Source organism: Aphelocoma coerulescens, chromosome 2 (assembly GCF_041296385.1).
Source record: "Aphelocoma coerulescens isolate FSJ_1873_10779 chromosome 2, UR_Acoe_1.0, whole genome shotgun sequence".
NCBI classification, from domain to species: domain Eukaryota; kingdom Metazoa; phylum Chordata; class Aves; order Passeriformes; family Corvidae; genus Aphelocoma; species Aphelocoma coerulescens.
The window spans coordinates 41,203,449-41,225,156 of record NC_091015.1 but is presented as its reverse complement, the minus strand read 5'-3'; the positions used below and the strand labels follow the sequence as shown (position 1 = coordinate 41,225,156).

General features: G+C 39.8%; 1 protein-coding gene across 4 annotated transcripts; it reads right to left on the bottom strand.

The window, feature by feature from the left end:
• Window positions 1–1,349: 1,349 nt before the first annotated feature.
• On the bottom strand, window positions 1,350–18,419 carry CCDC126 (coiled-coil domain containing 126). 4 transcript variants are annotated; one of them, XM_069007120.1, is made up of 5 exons: window positions 18,369–18,415; window positions 17,955–18,072; window positions 6,258–6,391; window positions 5,231–5,634; window positions 1,350–2,952 (listed from the first exon to the last, which is right to left on the bottom strand). In XM_069007120.1, the coding sequence occupies exons 4-5, from the start codon at window positions 5,466–5,468 to the stop codon at window positions 2,771–2,773; spliced, it is 420 nt and encodes a 139-aa protein (XP_068863221.1). In that variant the 5' UTR covers window positions 5,469–5,634; window positions 6,258–6,391; window positions 17,955–18,072; window positions 18,369–18,415; the 3' UTR covers window positions 1,350–2,770. The 4 variants fall into 4 exon arrangements, with proteins under 4 accessions (XP_068863221.1, XP_068863222.1, XP_068863223.1 ...); XM_069007121.1 differs by lacking the exon at window positions 18,369–18,415 and adding an exon at window positions 18,253–18,309; XM_069007122.1 differs by lacking the exon at window positions 17,955–18,072 and having other exon boundaries at window positions 18,369–18,419.
• Window positions 18,420–21,708: the final 3,289 nt, after the last annotated feature.

Here is a 21,708-nt window from a genome sequence, read left to right as displayed (position 1 = left end):
AAGAGAGGTCTCCTGCCTTCCAAAGAGTAGAAGAAGAAAAGGAAATAATACCCCAAACCCCATCCAGCCTAAGAACCAACAAAGCATAAGGCGATTCCATAGACACAAAACTTGAATGAAGTCACTTTAGGGGGCATTGTGATATCATCTGAAATGGGAAATACACAGCTGCATCATAAAAACTGCAGCACAGCAGAAACACTACTTAAATACTCCTCAGAAAGAAAAAAATGGCAACACAACCAAATGCTGTGATACTGTCAAGCATTTTGGACCTGGGGGAAAGTTGTAGGCTTTCTCCTGCTTCTTCTTCACAAGCCCTTGGGTTCTTTACACAACCTCCTGTCTTTGTAGGGCTGCCACACTTCTCACGTGTCCTATATAGGAGGCTGCAGGCTAGAACATGCAGATGTTTTCTTACTACTGTTGCTAATAGGAAAGTCAGCTGAGACCCTCCCTTTATCCCTTCCTTACCCTTTTTTACCTTAGTCTGCACACCTTAAGTTTAGTTTTGCCACTCTGAAAAGCGTTGTCATCTCAGCAAAAACGATGAAGGTCAGCTTTCACCTTCTGCACTGCTGGAGCACAACTCTTTCAACAGTATTCATGAATGGAACTTTTATGCCATAAGTGAGGTAGTTTTTTCTCTAAATAACTATATATAACATTTTGTCAAGTACAAACCAATTCCAGTGAGCCATTGGGCTACCAAAACATAAGAAAAAAAACAACTATTTGCTAATGGCCCCAGGAATTACCACGACTGCATGTATCAGTCTCCAATATAAAATAACCTGCTTGTGCACACAGCGACAAAGACTCAGCTTGCAAGTCTTGTTATGTTTATTTAAGATGTGTCAATAGCTTTGAGGTTTCATATACCCTCACAAGACAAAAAAGGTACTTTTGTCTATACACACAAGAACTGTGTGTTTATAGCACAAAGGTTTTGGTTTGTAACAATCAAGTATCTAGGAAATAAACCAGACAGCTAGATATAAAAATCTATCTATCTATCTGTTGTCAACATGCAGGTTCAAAAGAAGTTCTGCAGGTATCTTCTTCACTCTTAGGTTAAACTCTTCATTCTTAGGTTTGCCATTAAAGATCTAAATCAGTTGTTTTATTTTCATTTCTTTCTCCCCTCACCTCTAACCTGAGGAAAGTTTCAGGGCATTAGAATTTCAAGAGCTGAAGAACTCAGTGACTGAGAAGGAAGAATACCAGAAAGAGTACTACTAAACCTCAGAGATGTACAACTTTCCAACCCAAAACCAGATAGAGCACATGTAGCAAGAATGACAAGACTATTTAATAACAAAAAAACCCACCAAAAAACTCCAAACAGGAACATTTACAAGTACAATTAAAAATTTATTTTTCTCTTTCTGTATTGAAGTGAGTATATGTTTACACACAATGTGACAAAAAAAATCATCTGGATACTAAGTAAGTACTAACTAAGATTGCAATTGTATTTTCCTTTATAACCGTTGAGAATATCAGCAGGGAAACAGAAGAAAGAAAAAAAAATACATAACTTTGTCTGGTATATTATCCAGCGCCTCCGGTTTTACTCATCCCCAAAACCTCACTCACAGGACACTTTTGGCAGAAGTCCCCGAACATTCTGTCCCCTCCAAACATTCAGTACAATTTAAAAAACAGGTTCAGTGGCACTTTAATATGATTTCAGTAACATTTGAGATACAGTGCACCCACATGGCATGCAATTCACTTTGCTGTAAGGCTGACTTAGACATAAGGCAAACATTACCTTAGCTCTCAAATATTCCATGATAAGACACCCTTAGTACATATACCTCTGTTAAATGCAGAGATGCCTTGATTCCCGTCATTGCTTTTCCTTCTGATCTAGAAAGCAACTCAGGGAGATGGTGTGCTATACTCAACACAAACTGCAAGGCATTCAAATGTTAAAAACAAACAGCAATGAATAAAAATAAACTATATTCACATATCCAAAACTTATTTCCATCACTTAAATAATTTTTTCTGCAATTACAAAATACATACACTTAAATATCTTTTTAAGAAAGAATCATCTAAGAGATCACAGATGATGATTTGCTTTTGATAATCTAACTGCCCTATCTCTGGCATAAAGATAAACCTGGACAGTGTAACTACCTAGAAAGTTTTCCTATTATAATAAATTTTCTTAAATATACAGTAAATTCTCTAACTATTCTGACAGTGCAAATAAAGACATTCTTTGGGTCACAATTTAAAAATATTACCACCAATGCTATCCTCAATTTAATAGTGTTTTAGTAAGTAACAAAATATTTTAAGTGTACACATTTTCTAACATTTGTTTAGCAACACATTTTCCTCAGTTACCTCGGCTTAATGCAGATCACAAAAAATGAATAAGCTACAATACTGCTCGCCTATCCAAAAGATATGTTATATTCATACTTAAATAAATATATTTAGAAACCTACCTATAAGCTTCTCATTGCTTTCCACATATCGTTATTATCCAATGGCCTACTACACCAAATCAAGAATATCAAAATATCTTTAGAGACAACAAAGATCACTTCAGAAGCACTGCTCAAAGGCAATGAAATAATGCTTTGAGAACCTAAGCACATGTTAGGCCTACATAGATCCAAGCACATTGTAGAATACGATAGTTTACGTTTGTTTTAGAGTCAACTACTTCTTTGCCCTAGACAGAGATAAAAAGCTTATCTTAAATATTATCCATCAATGACGTAGCTACACAAAGCAGCCCTGTTTGCTATCTAATGTTGCTTGCTGGCTTTACACGTTTATTTGAAGTCACTGGCACCTGATGATTAGTTCCATTAGTGGTATTTGTTGCTGAGCCATTCACAACGATGTAATCAACCTTGTTTTCCAATTTCACGAGGCGTTGTAAGATGTCATCCAGAAGAACAGCAATTGTTCTCTTAAGATCAGCTGAAGATAATGGAAAAAACAAATTACAGCCTGTTATTTACTACATGTGGAAAAGAACTGCCATTTCAACATATTCACATCTTAACACTTGCTATCCTCCCTACCACACTTTTTGGAAAGGAGTACAGATTGGTGTACAAGTACAGAATTAAACAGCTGCTTGATTTTTCTTTAATACCATTTCTTTGTTATTTTAGGGAAGGGAGATACCACCATAACAGGGAACGGTGAAGGCAGCCAATTAAATATTAGAGTGTAAGAACAAAAACACTAGTTGGAACATTAGAAGTGACTATTCAAAGGTATTATTTCAAATTTCATCCAGACAACAGCACTGGAATACTCAGATATGTCACCTTTTAGCCTTGGATGCAAGAGAATATATCTAAATATTTTCCAGCATAAAGAAGGTAGTTAATAGCTTTCCCCTAAATGACAGATTTAGCCCATAGAAAAGCTGCTATTAGAAGGTATCTTTTTGCTTCTTACCTAAGCTACAAAGCAAGGGTAAAAAAAAACTATTTACATATTTATTGACTGAAAAATAAGAGAAAATATAGGAAAAAAAAATCCCATGCTCTGGAACACAAAACCAGTAACATCTTTCATCAAAAGCTAATTATGCTGTTTCCAATCACCATCTTCTTTCAGATTTGAAAAAAAATTAACAAACTTACCAGATTTTACAAGGTGCCAAGACTCCCATTACACATGAAGACATCTACAAACTCTGTCTCTACCCCCCACCCTCTAATTTGTTCTTAACTAAGCAGAAATATTGGGGAGAAAGATCACAGGCATCAAAGTGAAAAAATAGGAGTAAAACAGATAAAATTAAAAATCAGTAGTAAATTAAGTTTAAAAAAAGAGAAGTCTCAGGTCAGCCCCTTCCTCTAAAATTAACTAGTTCTTGTTTAGTAATGTTAACTTTGAGAAAATAAAAAATAAATTGCTTATCAATTCAAGCCAGAGCAGGGTCTACTGCCAGTAACAGAGGGTAGGTCATGTACTCTGTAGTATAATTCTGTGCTCAACAGTCTGAGGGAAGGAATTGTCAAGTTTTAATTCTGATGATCAGCATGTAGATCAAGAGATTACTTCGTTTTTTATTAAATTTCAGACAAAACCTCAGAAGACAGGTCTCATTTGGAAATACACTGTAAGACTTATAGAGCAAGAGAAAGCTACAGTACAAAAGGATTTTTCAGGGTTTTTTTTATGATAGAAAAACTTAATTACACAGTAAAGGAAGGAAGTCCTTGATGACAAAAAAGAAAAGTGGAAGGAGAAAACAGGGAAGAAAAGAGAAGGCAGTCTCTTACTGTCATAAAAATTAATTTTAAGAAGGAAAGGATTGAAGGTTTAAACACTTTTTACTGTCCTACTCCTCTTGGGTTGCTCCTGCACATCTTGTCATCACAGACTTGCTTCCTTCTTCCTGAGCAGCAGCAAAAAGACTTCAGACACATTTTTGCTGCTTACACTCTTACCAAATGTCTATAAAGGGCATCCTACGACAGGCACAGGCATTTAAGGAAATCTTAAGAAGGGGATCAAAGTACATTACTACGCATCTTTTCAGATACTACTTTTTTAAAATAAACATTTTTAGTTATCTTTTCAATATTTCAGAAGGTAGTGAATACTGGCCACCTATTTATCAAGTTAGGTACATATTCACAAGACAGGCAAATCAGACAGAGAGATATGATGCAGCAAGTATTAAAGCTCACAAGACAATAAACCTTATCTGTTATGGCTACTTCTAAAACAAGGGGAGATTCTGCTAAATTCATAATTGCCTTGCAGTCTCCAGACTGCAAACTCAACTAGTATGTTGCTTTTTCGCTGCTTTTTTAAGGAGAAGAAAAGTCAAGAAATAAAAGTGAGAAATTAGCAATGAGGTACTAGAAGAACTGGGAATGTTGAAGTGACTTAATATAAAACTTTGTCCCTGTATCATGCACATGCTTATTCCTCAGAAGCTGGAGATTCAGAAAAAGCATAATGTAACTGTTACTTCTGTAAGTAACTGTATTCATGTACCTGGAGAGATCTAAAAAAAAATCCTGGAAAGTGAAATTTCATGTCTGAAGCCTGATTTTGCAACTCATCTTAATCTTCAACTTCATTGAATAAACTAAAATCAAATCAGTTAATATAAAGACGTTTTTTCTGCTGAAGAGCAGCATATACTACTTTAAAAAAAAAATTATAACTTTACAGTTTTCAGAAAAAGAATATATTCAAGTAACTAGTATGGCTTTTTTCCTCTTACCATATCCTGCCACAGAGGCTCCACCACCACCATTCATTAGGTTTTTATTTTCTTCTGCCAGTGCTTTGACATATCTTTTACTGAGATCTAATATCTGTCCACGCAGCTCAGCACTGCTTTGGCGTCTTGGATACTGGAAAGTGTAGCGTAGCAACATCAAACCCCAAATGATTCCAAAGACTAGTAAAAACATACTCAGTTTCTGGGACATATTTTTTCTTGGAAATGTTAGAAACATTTCTGATGAAGGCCACAGGCGTGTCCTGATTTCAAGGTAAGTAACTGAACTTGGCTTTGTCAAATTATATTACATATTAAACAAAAATAGTATTTCTATGAAGTGACAAATCTTCTAGCTGGATCATCTTGAACGTATCTTCTCATGTTTTAGTTGGTCGTGATTCCTGAAATTTGTAAAGTACCACTTGGTTATTCAAAACTGCTACAGTTGTTGAGATCAAGAACAAATATCAGTTTCCAAATACAGTATCATTGCATAATCTAGCAAAAAATTGTGGGATTTTATCTGCTTAGAGGTTCAGTTATCTTTCCATCTCACCTGTCATTTACACGGTTTCCTCCTCCTATGTTTACCTATTTTTATTCTCCAAAAATCAAAACTTCTGTTCTTCCACAAATCACCTTAAGTATTTTAAATACCGGAATTTAAACTGACATTAAACTCAAATGCATTTCAAAGAAAATGCAGTATCTAGAAGAGACCTGTAAAACATTTCTGTACAACATTGTATGAACTATACACATACATCTACACACAAGATCTTGTGCAATGATTCACTTGATTCTTACTCTTCACTTCGAGGCACAGAGCAAGTATGAACAGACAACATGTGGAATGATGTTTCTTGATTGGTTAGCTAGTTCAAAGTTTCCTCTCCTGGTTTTGTACACCATTAAGATTTATTTGTTTTGGTGTTTTACTACTGAATAAAAAGATAAAACCAAAATAAATTGGCACATTGCACCTACCTTCAGGATTTTGCTACAACTTTAAAAAATATCTTACCATAATACCCAATTCTGATCCTTCAATAGACTAAGGCTTCAGGAGGAAAGCAAGTGGTAGGAAAGCTTCAGCAGTTAAATAACAAATGTTCAGACAGTTTGAAGCAGTTTGAGCCACACATCTTCAAGGATGTACTGGGAAAAAAAGAAAAGATTTAAACAAAAAGTGAAGATATCTTCATTTACTTGTGAAGTAGTTGCAGTTGAAGGCTTCAAGCTACATGCTTTTAAAACAGAAACACATTTTAAAACCTAACTTCAAGCAACTGTTAGGGAAGAACATAGAATTCATTTCCATTTTATTATGAATGCATGCATTTGAATGCCCAGTAACTGACTTCAACTTTTACTTTTAAAAGAAAGCTTGGTAAGAATCTCACTCAGCATTTCCTTCTTCTTGGGTTATAAGACAGTGACAACAGATGTTCAGGATTCATAATATATGTACATGCACATATAGTTACATATGCATCATTCTCTTACTAATTTTACCCCTCAAATGTATCCCACATTTTCAGAATCTTTCCATGTGTACCTTGTATTTCTCATTTTTCACCCAGCTCTGAAACTACTCCAATTATTCAATACTTTTTTAGAAGAGAATTTCTATTATTTAACATAGTCCAGACAAAGCTACTCATTTCACACAATAGTTACACTTTTCCTCATTATTCCCAGTTCTTCCCCACATATTACCTGACACAAGCACTTTTTAGACTGATATTACACATCTAATAGGGTTCCTCACCAGACTTTCTGTAGTGGCACATTAGGCCTTGGTTTGTATCAGAATATCGAGACCGAGCATCTTGTACTCCTGAGCTCTCATCTAAACCTGACTTTGTCTCCATGGCATCTTTTGTCCCCTCCACTGACCAGTTCCACCAGCCTTATGCTGACACCCTGCTGTCTGCTGCCAACACAAGTGTCACTGCCAGCAGGGCCCCGAGCCCTGCTTGTCGCTTACCCTTCACCTTCGCTCTTCAGATAATCCTCTCAACAGGCAAGCCAGCGTGCCTCATTCAAGTGGAAAATTTTTGAAGTGCTCTAAAATCAACATGCATATCTCAATTATTCTGAAAATGATTAACCCAAGGCAGGGAGACATAAGGACTTGGACACCAAAGTTGCTGTAAAGTAACAACGTGCTGTGTATAAAATGCCCTATGGTAACCACTGCCAGTACATAAACTCTTACTTTTACTGCTGGGTGCACTAATGCAAGTGGCAATCCCAAGTCACTGAATGAGGAAAGCTCACTTCATCCTCCACTGTGGGGTATGACTGTGCACAAGGACAGACAGTCAACACACAGTAATTTGAACGCCCACTGTAAATGCAGTGGGATGCACTTTGTTCAAGGAACGTGCTTATCCCCTCCTAAAACTGTTTTAAGATACAAATTTGTCTTAAGTACATAAAATAAGACAGAAAACAATAAAAACTTACATTCCACAGCATGACTATCTGGAATTGTGTGGTTTAAGATTTCCTGAAACAGATCTTCCCTAAACATGCACTAACCAAAACTTCTTTTCCCTAGCTGTTTGCCAAACCTATGGCTCTGCACTCAGACTTTAAAGAACAAACTGCACCCACATCGTTATGTATCTACATAATCTCTGAACAGTATTAAATATGATGGAAAACATTTATGAGGTCCAGGAGTAGAGCATTCATGTGATAGCTGAGAAGACCAAACAGTATCCCTCAAGAAGAGACTCTAAGTTTCAACCCCCATTCCCAAAAGTCTCTGCTTCTTCTATTAAACAAAATAATAATTAAAAAAAAAAAAGAACAACCCAACAAAACTGAAAAGAACAAATAGCTCTTACAAAACTTGAATTTAGTTCAGCTGTCCACGTATCTCCAACCATATCTCAACCTGAAGCATTTAGACAAGATCACTACAGTCCTTTGGAGCAGAAATAACTCTGCCATCACAGTGTAAATAAGACCACAAGCCAGGATAAGAGGTCTAGCCAAGAGGAACAGATTGAATAAACTCCTGCCAAGCAGCAGCAGGAATTGCAGACTGGGCCATCGCCATGTAGATCTGATCCACAGTGCACATGCTGACTACCGAAACTAATGGAAATCAAGGACTTAACCTGCTGGGAAATTGCCTAACACCCAAATACTGACACTAGGCAATGGAACTGGGAGCAATGTGTACCAAAATTAAGAGAACTATTTGTATTTGTCACTTTTCGTACAAATTTTTAAAGGCCATTCCCCCTTAATGAATTCCAGTGTAATCTCAAAGTTCTGGAGATTTGGTCTCCTCTTTCCCCCTGAAGCATGCACTTCTAGTGACCCATAACATACTCCCTGCAAGACCCTTCCAAGATTACACAGTGTCGGGGAAAAAAAAAAAAAAAGCCCAAGCTTATACCCACATGATTTGGAAGTAGGAAAAACACAGTATCGGAGCAGCAGAAGCACATATTAGGAAGAAAATAGCACAGCAAAATGGATGGATTGGAATATTCTTGTACCTCCTGTTGCCCTGAAGGGTCACCACTTCTCTATGAGAACATTATAATTTAAACAAAACTTGGACTCAGAATGGACTTTTATTTTCAATAATTCAGAGGTAGTATCCCATAAGGTAAAGGCACACATGTAAGAAAGAACATTGCCTCTTTCTGATCTTTATTACCCTCATTCTCTCAAAGTACAGAATATGCTGAGTTGGAAATCCTCCCTGAGCAGGAAAAAAAGGAAGCTGAGACTTCCTTCTTCACACTGATTTATCCTGGAGAGGAATGCTGGCATACCACTCTCCCAACCACAACTGAGGGACTTTTGTGGCAAAGGCAGTCAAAGCGCTGCAGAGAGCAACAGGAAAAAAGGGTGCATCAGATCTACACCTTCTTGGAATTCCTACCATCCCTAATCACGGAGACTGAGACAAAAGGAAGACAACCATGATGATGAAGGAGTACGACCAGAACAAAATTTGAGTATGTGAGGAGGGAAAGAAAAGAAACAAAACCCAAAACCAACAAACCCAAAACAAAACAAAATATTCAACATAACAAACCCAAATCAAACAAAACTCCTGAGTAGGCTGCAAGCAAAATGGCAATCCAAGAATCCATGAACGTGTTGACCTGGCATGGCCTGTTTTTTCGGTAACAGTAAAGGGCCACAGAATTAGCTTCTGTGAGAAGCTGCTGGAAGCTTCCACCATGCCCAGCAGAGCCAATCCCTGATGGCTCTGAAGATGGACATGCTGCTGGCCCAATTAGAGAGGTTGGTATCGCCTCCGTGATGGCACATTTAAGAACAAAATCAAAACAGCACGGGGCACTTTTTTCCGGAGGGGATGAGGCACTGCTGCCAGGGTATCCCAGCGCAGCCCGTGGCAATGCCCCACACGCCCACCGTTTCGGCAGCCCGCCGTGAGCCTGGCCTGCCTGGCTGCCCATAGCCAACCACACCGTGGCGGCCGCCACTGCCTGCACGGTGCCGATGCGGAACCTGGACGAAATCAACCTCTCAGCGCTGCGGGATCCTGCAAGAATCTTTGAATTGGTGGTGGCAGGTTTTTTTCTAGCTAGAGAAGAGGAGGAAGTGAGGACGTGTGAAGGAGAACAACATGGCGGCAACAGGGTCAGTGGAAAAAGAGGGGGAGGAGGTGCTCCAGGCGCCGGAGCCGAGATTCCTCTGCAGGCCGTGGTGAGGACCATGGTGAAGCAGCTGTGCCCCTGCAGCCCAGGCAGTCGACGGGGGATGCAGAGATCCACTTGGAGCCCGTGGGAGAAGTGCTCACACCTGAGCCGGTGGATACCCCAGAAAGCTGTGATACAGTGGGAGACCCGGTGGAGAGAGGGCGCCCCTGCTTCCAAACTAGAGCAACCTATCCATAGTGGACTGCACTCTGTGGAAGAGTGACCCACACCGCAGCAGTTTTGGGAGGACTGTTTGCCTGTGGGAGCGACTCGCGTTGCAGCAGTTTTGGCAGGACTGCTGCTTGTGAGATTAGAGCCACGCTGGAGAAGTTCACGGAGAACTTGTCTCCCGTGGGAAGGACTTGCAGCATTGCAGAAGAAAGACTCCTCTCCCTGAGCAAACAGAAAAAGATCTCAAGTGACAAACTGACCAAAACTCCCACACCTTCTTTCCCTGCACTGTCGGTGGGAAGGAAGAAGGGGCTGGGAGGAAAAAAGGTGTTTTAAAGGCTTATTTTATTCTCATTATCCTCCTCTGACTCTGTTAATAATAAATTTACTTTATACCTTTAAATTTGAACCTGTTTTGCCCTTAAGAGTGTTTTTCTCTCAGTGCTCATCTCAACGCATGAGCCCTTCATTAATTTTTTTCCCTCTCTGCCCAGCTGAGAGCAAGAGAAGGTGAGCGAACAGCTTTCATGGGTGCCTGGCGTTTGGCCAAGTGTAAAACCACGATGATGAAGAAGAGAATATTTTCCAGATAATCCTTTCAATAAACACCGATTCAAGTGCCAGTTTTCTGAAGTTCTTTAAATCAGCATGCATATTTCAATTATTCTGGAAAGTACAAGCCCAAGCCAGGAGCAACATTAGAACTTGGAGCTACAACCAGTTCCTGAATGAGGATCTGACACTATGTTTGCCTTTCACAGACATACAAAGAGCTTGGTTTTCTTCACTGTTTCACTGCTGATTGTCTAAGAAAAGTACTGCCAAAACCTACCAATGTGGATATGACTTGGTCCAGTGCTAGCACAACACTGACATACATCTGGCAACAAAAACAATGAGCTAAGGCACTCATCCACTCCAAAATAAAATCCTGTCTCTATCCTGTGACCTGTATTTCAAAATCAGTCATATATAAACCATATTATTTACTGCATGAAACAAAAGGAGCAAAGGTAAAAGAAAAAGCTACAGAACATGCATTGTATGTTCCATAATAAAGCAAAGTTCTAGTAGCTCTGATACTACTTAACTAAACAGTAGCATTGGACTTCAGTTTGAATACTGACCCCTCTCCATGGAAACCAGCCCATACTTAGAAAACAGCATTCTTGAATTTTGTTGCAAAGTCTTCCTCAGATTCTGCTTTACTCATTCGCAGAAAAACCAAGAGATTATATTAACATACAACACAAAGGAATGCCTCATACATCCCCTGAAACAACCTCAGGTTATCAGGAAAACAAGGCATACCTAAATCCTTAAAAGCTTATTGTACCTTACAGCACTGCCACTTCTGCCAGTCAGCTCATGGAAGACTGGTACATACTCAGCATCATTTTTCTAGCCTACCCAAGAGATGGCAGCCTTCCTAAACCACTAGAAATGGTTACAGGGCAAATTTAAACCTGTCCTGCAGAGATGATTTGTGTACTTTCTAGTTTTGAAAAATGTACAGGACAGATGACGATAATTATTTATTTTTAAGAGAAAAAGCAGCAGGTCCATCAGGTATTTTTGGTAGTTATTAATAAGCAGTTTGCAAATGCAAAGAATACAGAAAACCAAAGCCTGAGAGAATCCCATTTGATTCAAAGATCAAAAATACTTTTAAGGATAAAGAGAAGAAAAGTGCAGTGAAAATAATACTGTTAACATACAGTCCAATAAAGTCACCTCTTTGGTCATATATTTTTGAAAGATAGAATCTCAAATACTAAGGCAGTAGTTCCTCAGTGATACTCTAGATACCTAGACAGGTCTCTAATGAACTAATATATTAAGAAAATAGGCTTGATAAGTGGGAATTTTACTCAACCTATTACTACCACAATATTTATCTGTTCCTCACTTCCAAATTATGATGAGCAACAACATGACACCGTGAATTCAAGAGCAGGTCTGGCTTTGCAACCAGTTATTATTATTAACTGCATAAACAGAAGAAGTGATTTATCAAGACAGAGCTTAAAAAAAAAAGCGATACACAGTCATAGAAGCGTGCATCCAATTACAGAGGAAGTGGAAAAAATCTTGTAATAGAACAGACAGCAGACAGAAATCAGGACAGTACAAAAGCTGACATTAATAATTACTATAAAATAATTGTAGAGTACAAAATTGGAATTCATTACCATCTCAGTGGGAGCACAAAAAGTTTCTGAAATTATTAATGATTTAAAATTACCACACTAAAATTACATCTGTAAGAGAAATAACTATTAAATTCATGGCCACAAACATCCCTCAGTACAGAAAGGGTACTGTATCAGTAAACAATAAACTGTCTGTAAATACACAGGGTGATATCTCATTGCAATAGCCAGCAAACATTTCAGGAAGACAAGAATCACTGGGCTTTACAGAATACCAGGAAAAAAATTCCACAGTACCATCAAGCTCCATTCTATTATTTTCCCTTTTTTTGCATCTATTTACAGGATGCACCCTCTGGCCCATTTACCTCTGTGACCTCCAAAATATTTTGTTTTCTAATTTTCCAACAGAAAACTTTGAGCATCACTCAGCCGACAGGAATCAGTTGTGCTGACCATTCTGAGAGCAGACAGGCTGGTTCTACGTTATTCGGAAAACCATCTGCAGTTTCTGTGCAGCAATGAAAATGGGAAGTCTAAGGAATAACTGACACACCAAAACAGCATAGAACATATTCACTAGCCAGTTAATTGTAGAAGACTGAGACAATGAAATTAGCACCTAGAATCCCAGGACATCACATGCTGAGACTTTTTGGAATGCCAAAAATGAAGTTTGTATTCTGGTAGTTTGCAGTCTTAGATGGCTGTTGGTTTGGCAGTAGGTGCGATTGTTGCTTTGGCAATCTGCATGAGGTGCAGCTGCCAAACAGGTGCCCAAAGAAGTGAAGTGTTTACACAGAGCCCTGTTTAAAACCAGTGCATAAGGAAGAATCACATTCCTCGTATTTTTATGAGTGCACGAGTTCTTGAGAAGATGCCAATAAAACTACTGTCCTGCACTGGTACATCCATACTGGTGACTGTTGCAGACCAACACTGTCCTTTGGTTCCCAGGTTCACTCAGACAGCTGCACAGCACCATAGAAGAGCAGGATATTCTACTCAGAACCAACCATTAAAAGCAATGCCAGTTCCCAGACAAGTGAAACCACATTTAGCTGTCTTTTGTTAAAATTTACTCTTAGCACTTCAAGTATTCCTATTATTGTTGCTGTAAAACTTGGTCAACAGAAAAACATCACAGCAGAGAGGGAAAAGAGGATAGATACTTTACTGACAAAACTTCAGCAATCCTGACATAACAGAGCCCACCAAAATGTGCTGATGAAACCCAAGGGTCTTTTCAAACTGCATTATAGATGAGCAGATAGAAGAGACCGTTTACATTAATAGCTGCTAGATTCAAGTGAAAATACCAGTACTATAAAACACACTGATATCTTAAGAACAGGTAAGAAGGCACATTTCTGGGCAAAAAAAGGCTGCTCTGTCACTATGAAGGCTGCTGGCCTGCAGGTTTTAGCAGTTCTGTACCACTTTTAGAGCGTGCTGCCAAAGGAGTCTGCCTTTGTGTCTTTTCCAAGGCATCTATCTTTATACCTTCTCCTGCAGCATGTGTTCCTTCATTCCCTGCTTCTACATGCCCAAGACTTGCAATTACCTTGGCATACTGAAAAAAAAAAATCCTTTTGCCTTGTTGCTAGGTGTCTTTTGGGGAATACCTTTAATGGGTATTCCAAGTGAAGGAAACATGAGGTTTAAGGGAATAGCAAAAATGGGTAACTACCAAAAATACCTATTTTTCTGCAAAGAAAGAAAAAAATCTTGTGTGCTCCCAACAGTTCCTGTCTCTCAATGCAGCCAAAGGATATATGGGCCAACAAAAGTCACAGCTCATCAAGCAGACACAGTATTGCTGCTGATGAGCTGCTGGGACTACCTCAAACGTATCTTAAACCAGGAGTGGTTTTACCTCCTACAGACTTCTAAGAACAGCACCAATTTGTCTTGTAGCTGAACTTCGAGTTGAAAGCACAAACATATTGCTTTTGGCTTGAAAACCCACACAACAAGCTTACAGTGGCTCTGGTATAAAATTATCTGAGAGCCCAAACACTAGACTACCTTTTGTCAGTATTTTAGAAATACTGGAGAGCTGTTTCTATTTAAATGCATGCAATCCTATTTTAATTGGTTTTGCTTTACACCTACTACCAATAATTATTTTCATTTTGCATTGTGTCTAAGGACTCTCCTCAAGTACTTTAGAGTATCTTTTTTTCAGCACCTTCCCCCTTTATTTTGCCTACTACTGCCAATGAATGCTTTTAAAATAAACCAACCATTTAAAAACAGAAATTCTTTGTTCCTTGCCTGTGGGCAGTCGGCCAAGATTCAAGATTTTGAGAGGGGAAATGGCTTGGCAAGGCTTGTGAAGAAAATTAAAGCAAGCAGATATCAATAGGGACAGTATATCAATAGGGACAGTATTTTACACTTGCTGAACTTCCCCTCCTCCCACTGGGTCCATCTGGGCCCCAAAACATTTCTATATCTCTGTATCAGGTTCTTAAATAATAATAATAATAATAATAATAATAATAATAATAATAATAATAATAATAATAATAAATATTTTTTCAAAAATCTCAGCTTCATTTTCCCTGGGACACTTTATTTTCTCTTCATGCCTTATTGCCACCATTCAGGTCACTGTAGGACCCTTGCTCCTTGATAAGAGTCACTTATGACAGAGCACAAGGGACCTTCCTGGCTTCTCGTTTCCCAGTAACACTGCCACAGTTTATTAATTGCAGGCTATGACAAGTACTCCCACAGTACCTCTGCTCCCTTGTGAAATCTCACAGCGGTCTTTGTATCACTCTTTCCAAAGCCCCTGAGAGTCCAAAACTTCCTCCTGAGATGATAATGTTTAGCTAATTTTGACTAGTTTTATAGAGAGCCAAGGCTGCAGGATGATGCATGTAGGTTACTGGTAAAAGAGGGACTTTGACTGAATGTTTTAAAGAGACCTAAAAGGAAGGCAGGTGTCATTAAAGAGAATTAAGAGGGGAGTGGGGAGACAACTAACAAAGTGACAGCTGCAGTGGGGGAGAGATTGCCACTGCTCACACATGTACACACAGTGCACCACACAAACACTATTCCTGTAGAGCGGCAACAAAAAAAGGACTTGTTCCACTGGGGAGAGAGGAAGAATTTAACTTGTCTGGTTTTCTTTCAAGAAACCTGAAGAATTCAAACTGAGTATGAATTTGCCCACTAAAATTATGTTTCTATGGCAAATCTGCAATACAGACGAGGCTTTGGATTCATGCTCCTTCCCAGTAGGCTGACCCAGGTGAAGATTTCAGAAAAATAACACTGGAGGAAAAATTAAAGACAAGTGATTTCTTTTATTCTACATCTTTTCTTCTACAATCTTATTTCTAGATTGACTTGTCAGCTCATCTGAGCATAATAATGGATTATGACAGACATTAGTTAACTGTAACACCTCAGTGGTATGCACTGCAAAATATTTTCTTCTTAACATTAAGGAGGTACCCAGAAATTTAACTGGATTATTTATATCATTGTAGCCTCCTATTTCTTCAATATTACTGAAGAAACCAATTTCATTTGAGCAAGTTTTACATTCCCTTGTCTAGCCCTCTAGTCCAGGCCCTATTTTATGTAGACAAAGTACTCATTCAGTTCTGAGCAATCCAAAATTCATCTTCTAAATTACATAGGCAAATGCTAATACACCTACTTTTTTGTAAAGTTTGTAAAGTTTTTTTGTAAATCATAGAAGAAAATATAAGAGGCTATTATTAATAATGCTCAGTTGAGAAAACCCAGCCCATAAAATGGCACAAATTATTAATCACAGGTGAAAGAGGTTGTTAAAAAACAAATAGCATATAAAGTACATTTTAGCAGTAAACTTGTACCAGGAAAAATAAATTTATTTGAGTAACTGAGCATCACAGATTTTTCACAGCTACTGAAAAATGGCTGGTTTTGACACTTACTAGTCTTCAGATACATTGACTACACAGCTGACAATTTTAGCTGACAGCATGCATTTATCCTACTTACAGTTTAGGCATGATGCAAGAACTAGTCCCCTTTACTATTCTCAGAAAATGTACAAGTGATCATGAACTCCAGGGGAAATATCTTAATTTTAGCAGCTAAATGACATCCAATCCCCAAGATACACCACAATTTGTGATTAGCTAATACCAGTGCCTCCTTTAAGGAGATAACAGCCAAAAAGTGTCTAAAATCAGATACTACAAAAGCTTTAACAAGAAAATGGGGGGGGCTGGGGGGTGGGGAGAAGTAGCTTTATTTCCAGCTGTAAAAAACTTTAGGAAAAAGACCTATTTACTACACCAAAGGAATTCCAGCATAATTGCTTAATTCTCTGGAGCTCTCAAGTACCTATTAAACAGCTACATATTTTAACAACTAAAATAATATAAAGAGGCCAGAATAACTTAGGCTTTATACACATGGGTATCTGCAGTCAAAACAGGAACAGAGATAACAATAAATTTCTACATTTGGTCTAAAACTACAACCACACTGCTTGTGACTCTACCAGAAGATGCTACTCACAATCTCATACTATCCTCATATTGTCTCCTTTCTCTGATATTCTCACGAGACCAAAACAGCAATTCATTACATTTGTTCCAAAATGAACACTACGTCACAGTTAGTACAAATCGCATGCACACTTAACTATGATGTGCATCATGTTCATATTCTGAAGGTTCTTTTAAAATAAAAAGTTGCAATTCCTACAAAGATCACTTTTCACAGTGAAAAAACACACCCCTCTGCCCCCAGTTCGCCCACTGAGGGGGCAAAACAGCAACAACAAAAACCAAAACAGCAACCAAAAAGAACTAGTTAACCCAATCTGAACTGTTCTAAGGAAACTCCACGTCATGTCATAGCATAGAAAAAAAAATACTCTCTGCTTGTTTTGTGGCACACAAACACAGAAATTACACTCCACTTTAGTTGTCAGTATCTTTTAGAGGACAAGAGACATAAAAGAGAATTTACAGGATGCTGCCATGTTAGGTTAGGGAACCAAAAAGAGAGTTTATTAATAATGAATGATGAACAGAGCTACAGAAGAAAGGTAGAGATAATAGTACGTTATACATATTTACCAAAATAAACTTAATTGAAGATAAGTGCAGCCAAAACATCATCAGATGTTACATATAAAAGCAATTTTATTATATTGTAAGAAGGAAGCGTTATTCTACAACTCTCGCTGTCAGGAAATTTCATATATTATAATCTCCTAAAACTGAATGTTTCAAACCTTGCAGACTTCATTCAGTATTATTTTTACCTATTTCTTCAATAGCATCAAAGAGACCAATTTCAGTGAAATATTTACTCCTTTGTTTTGGGTTTTTTTATGCAGACTTTTTAGTGCCCGGAGATCACTTAATCTGACATTGTTAAGGATCCTGCCTTTGCCTGAATACGAATATTTTTTTTTTTTTTCCATCCTGTAAGTTCCATCACATCGCTGAAATCATGCTTTGCCTCTTTGGAAGTTATGTCCTTACAGTAGAAGACATCGATCTTGCAGAGTCACTGCAGTCATAGCTTAAGACTGGAAGACCACTGCTAATAGTGAAGGAAACCAGAACACCCTCGTTTCCTCCGCCGCTTCCTCCCCACCCAAGGACACTGCATCACAGCCCTGGCACACGGATCCCGGCCGGAGGGAACCCCGATCCCGGCACAACTCACCGCGCCGCGCCCCTCAGCGGGGCCCGCAGTGACACCGCCGCAGCCGCCGGACAGCCGCGCAGGTACCGGGACCCGGCGGGAAGGAAGCCCGAAGGAAGACAAGCCTGTCCCGCAGCTCCTGAAAGAGGGGCGGGCCAACGCGGGCGCTCAGGGGCGGTGCGGACCCGCGTGTCCGGGACAGACGCAGCCACCCTGCGCCAACCCGGTCCCGCCCGAGCCTGCAGCCACCCCCACGCCTTCCCCCGTGAAAACACACACGGACACACGGACACACGGACACACGGACGGACGGACGGACCCCACCACGCTCCCGCTGCCCCGGCCCAGGGCGCGCCTCTCCGCCTCTGCCAGGGCCGGGGCGGCCCCCCCGCGCCGCCCCTCGCGCAGCGCCCCCCGCCGGCCGCCCCGCGCTACCTCCGCTCGCGGCGCTCCCGGCCCGCACCCGCGCCCGCTTCCGCCCCCGCCGCGCGCCCGCAGCCCCGCCCCCCCCGCAGCACGCGGCCCCCGCGCCGCCCGGCGCCGCGGCCGCCCCCCAGCGGCGGGAGGGAGCGGGCGGCGGGGCCCGGCTCCGCGGGAACGCGCCCTCAGCCCGGCTCTGGGCGCTGTGACCCGCAGCGCCGGCGGAACGGGGGCTGGGCATGCTTCGTCTAAAGGAGACTGAGAGCGGGTCTCATCAATGCGTTTAACTATCTCAAAGGCGAGTGCCGAGAGCATGGTGCCGGACTTTTTGTCGGTGCAAATGTTATTTCATTCCTCTCCTGCCATTCATTATCTGTAGACAGTCCTTTTGAATTTAATTTGCATAGCTATTGCTCTGTCCTTTTCAGATATGTATTAAGAATTTCTTCTCACAATATGTTTAAACTGCTGAATGGTAATGGCTAGAGAACAGCACACTAATCAATATGCTCTGCGATTAGCATAGCTTCTGCTTCCTCGCTTAACCAATTAATCCTATAATCTGTTTATGCAGATAAGAATACATGCAACTTTATACTTGCCTTACTGCCACTCCTATTTTTCCCTCTTCCTGATCCCTTACCAGTTGTTTTGTACCCCCCAAAGTGTATTTTTTCCCAAAACTGTGAATACTCTATACTTATTACTGCATTAAAGCTAACACTGTACTACCAGTATATTAATATTGCTTGAAAAACCTCTATAAGGAATGCTTGAAGAACATGTAATTATGTCATGTTAGTGTATCCTTTAGGCCATCTCTAGATGTTTTCTGTGCTCAAACCATCTTCCATTTAACAGAGACCCAGATCAGCTTTGCAGTCTTACTAATAACGAGTGAAAGCTGAAATATAATATAAAATAATTATTGTCTTTATGCTCCAGGAAACTACAGTGAAGTCGTAAAGAACAATGAAGGCAGATAAGTCATGGGAAAAAAATGGTGAAGGCAGCTTGTAGTTTTCAATTCAAAATGTAAAATTGATTAGACTTTTTAAAAATAGGTATTTGTATCAGCAACTGTCATTTTTGTTTTAGATTTAATTGCCAGAACATTTTAGGATAAGAGGAATGAAAAAAATTCTGCTGGAATAATGCAAATATCTTGAATGTGTGCATTAGTTCTAGTCTAACACTCAGGAACTGAAATCACAATGTGGACTGTAGCTAGATCTTATATATGCACACATTACAAAAAATGTATTCCTGTCCTGTATTCTCCTGACCTTTCCCTCTCTCCCCTGCTTGGTTTTGTTTTGTTTTCTTTTTAGTGTAACCATTATGTATTTTTGGTAGGTCCTTCATATTCCTTTATTTTTCAGTGATCCATTCTATGGTACAAGACTGATTAGCATTTTCATCTCAGAATTTAAGCATGTCCTTCATGCTCATTCAGTTTTGTTCCTGTAGTTATAATATAGGCAACATCGGAGAGGATCAGCATATGCCAGAACAGTATGTGATCTTGCAGTAGATTAAGTACTGTGCTAATAAAGTTACATTTGAAAAGGGAGATGAACAAATCTCTCAACCAGAGCTGAATGGAATAGAGCTGTTATAAAAGACAGATTATGAAATGGATTCAGAATATTTTTTGGAAAGTGAGACATCAGCAGAGGCTAAAATTCAGACCAGCCTCCAAGGAATGAAAATTTAATTGTAATTAAACAGGAACTGACTATGGAGTTGACTGAAACTTTTTAAGTGACATGCAAGAAGCTTTTTGCCAAAATTAAATATTTTGCAGACCTAGATGACAAGGAAGACGTTTCCTCAATACTGCCTTCTTTACCATTGCAAGATAATTTACTCTTTAATTGATTATTTGCTTCCAAATCACCAAGGAAAAAGAGCAAGGACTGGCATGTACAGTTCCAGCCTTCCATTTACAACAGAAGCACGAAACCATCAACATAATTTATGGTTCAGGTAGGAAGAAACACAAAACATTCCTGTAAAGAATGCATGTCAAGGCTCTGTTAGAACCTCAAGCTGTGGTGACCACTGGCTACCAGTGTCCATGTGACTTCTCCGCTGGGACAAAGAACCTGTTGGAAACCCAGTGCTTTCCTGCACTGACAGAGCAAGTTTAGCTGCTTCATCATCTTTGGAAATTTTCTGACTTAAAGAACTACATGCTTTGTCTCAAATGCCTGCAAGGTATGAGCAGCTCTAGCTTTGGTGCATGCTGGAGGAGGAAGCACCAAAACTGCACAGGACACAGGAGCAGGGAAACCTTTCTGACGTGACTGAGCAGAAAGGCTAAACCTTTTAACAAAATCATGGTTAAAATGCAGTTCTCTTGATTGCAAGTCAAAATTTAGGCCTTTGTTTCGTAGAAGCACTCAAGACCGACTGCTGTGACTTTACCTCCACGTGTGTACAACAATAAAAGCAGCCCTCCAGCTTTGCATATTAAATATCCTCTTGCCATAACAAAACACCCTGATGATGCGGACCCAAACAAATTCATATGGTTTCATAAATACATCTGTATAAATGATCTTCCCCACACCGCGAGACGAGAACCCCAGAGAATGTGCTGGGGGAGGTGGGAAGATAAGGGGAGCCAGGAGCAAGGCTGGTAATTTTCATGGCGTGCAGGAGCAATCCTTGTAGGAGAGAGGAGGAGGCCTTTGGGCATGGAGTCGCAGGAGGGGTTGTCACGTGTTGTCCCAAAATAGGTTCTTTTCACCCGGTGTGCAAGAGGCCAGTCCGCACACACAGTCGAGGTATTTGATTTATTTATAATTCTGCGCAGAAAGGGGTGCTGGGTGGGAAATCCACAAAGCCGTCACTGCGACTATTAAAACTTTTCACTATTTATACGTTTTAGCAAACAAAGGCGTTAATGTTCATTGGCTACAAGTTACCTCGTTCTCTTACTAATTAGTATTCTACCTTCTATTGGTTAATTATTCTCTCGCTTCTCATGTTAATTCGTCTGCATGCTCAGTCTTTTCTTCTTTTGAGTCGGTGGGTTTCTTGAGTCGGTGGTCTGTGAGTCGGTCACAGACCTCCCCCTGCCGGAATTAGTTTTACCCAGTCGGAGCTGGTTTCAGCACAGTTGCCGAGTTGCCTTTATTAGTTTCTTCCTTATCTTGGGAGTTGCGCCAGATGTCCTAGTGGTCTGTAAATTCTGCATTCTTTGTATCCACTATCAGTGGCACGTCCTTCTTCCCAAACTTTGTTAACCTCTCCCTAGGTCTGAGATCACTGAAACATGTTGAGCCCTCAACCTTGACGTAAAGCAACTTTACCTACAACTGATTTGTCTTTTTAACGCCTGGACATC

Coding starts and splice junctions, on each gene's coding strand:
- CCDC126 (XM_069007122.1), bottom strand. CDS start 5,468: ATGTTTCTAACATTTCCAAGAAAAAATATGTCCCAGAAACTGAGTATG. Junction 2,953..5,230: donor AGCCTCTGTGGCAGGATATG/GTAAGAGGAAAA, acceptor CATTATCTTCAG/CTGATCTTAAGAGAACAATT.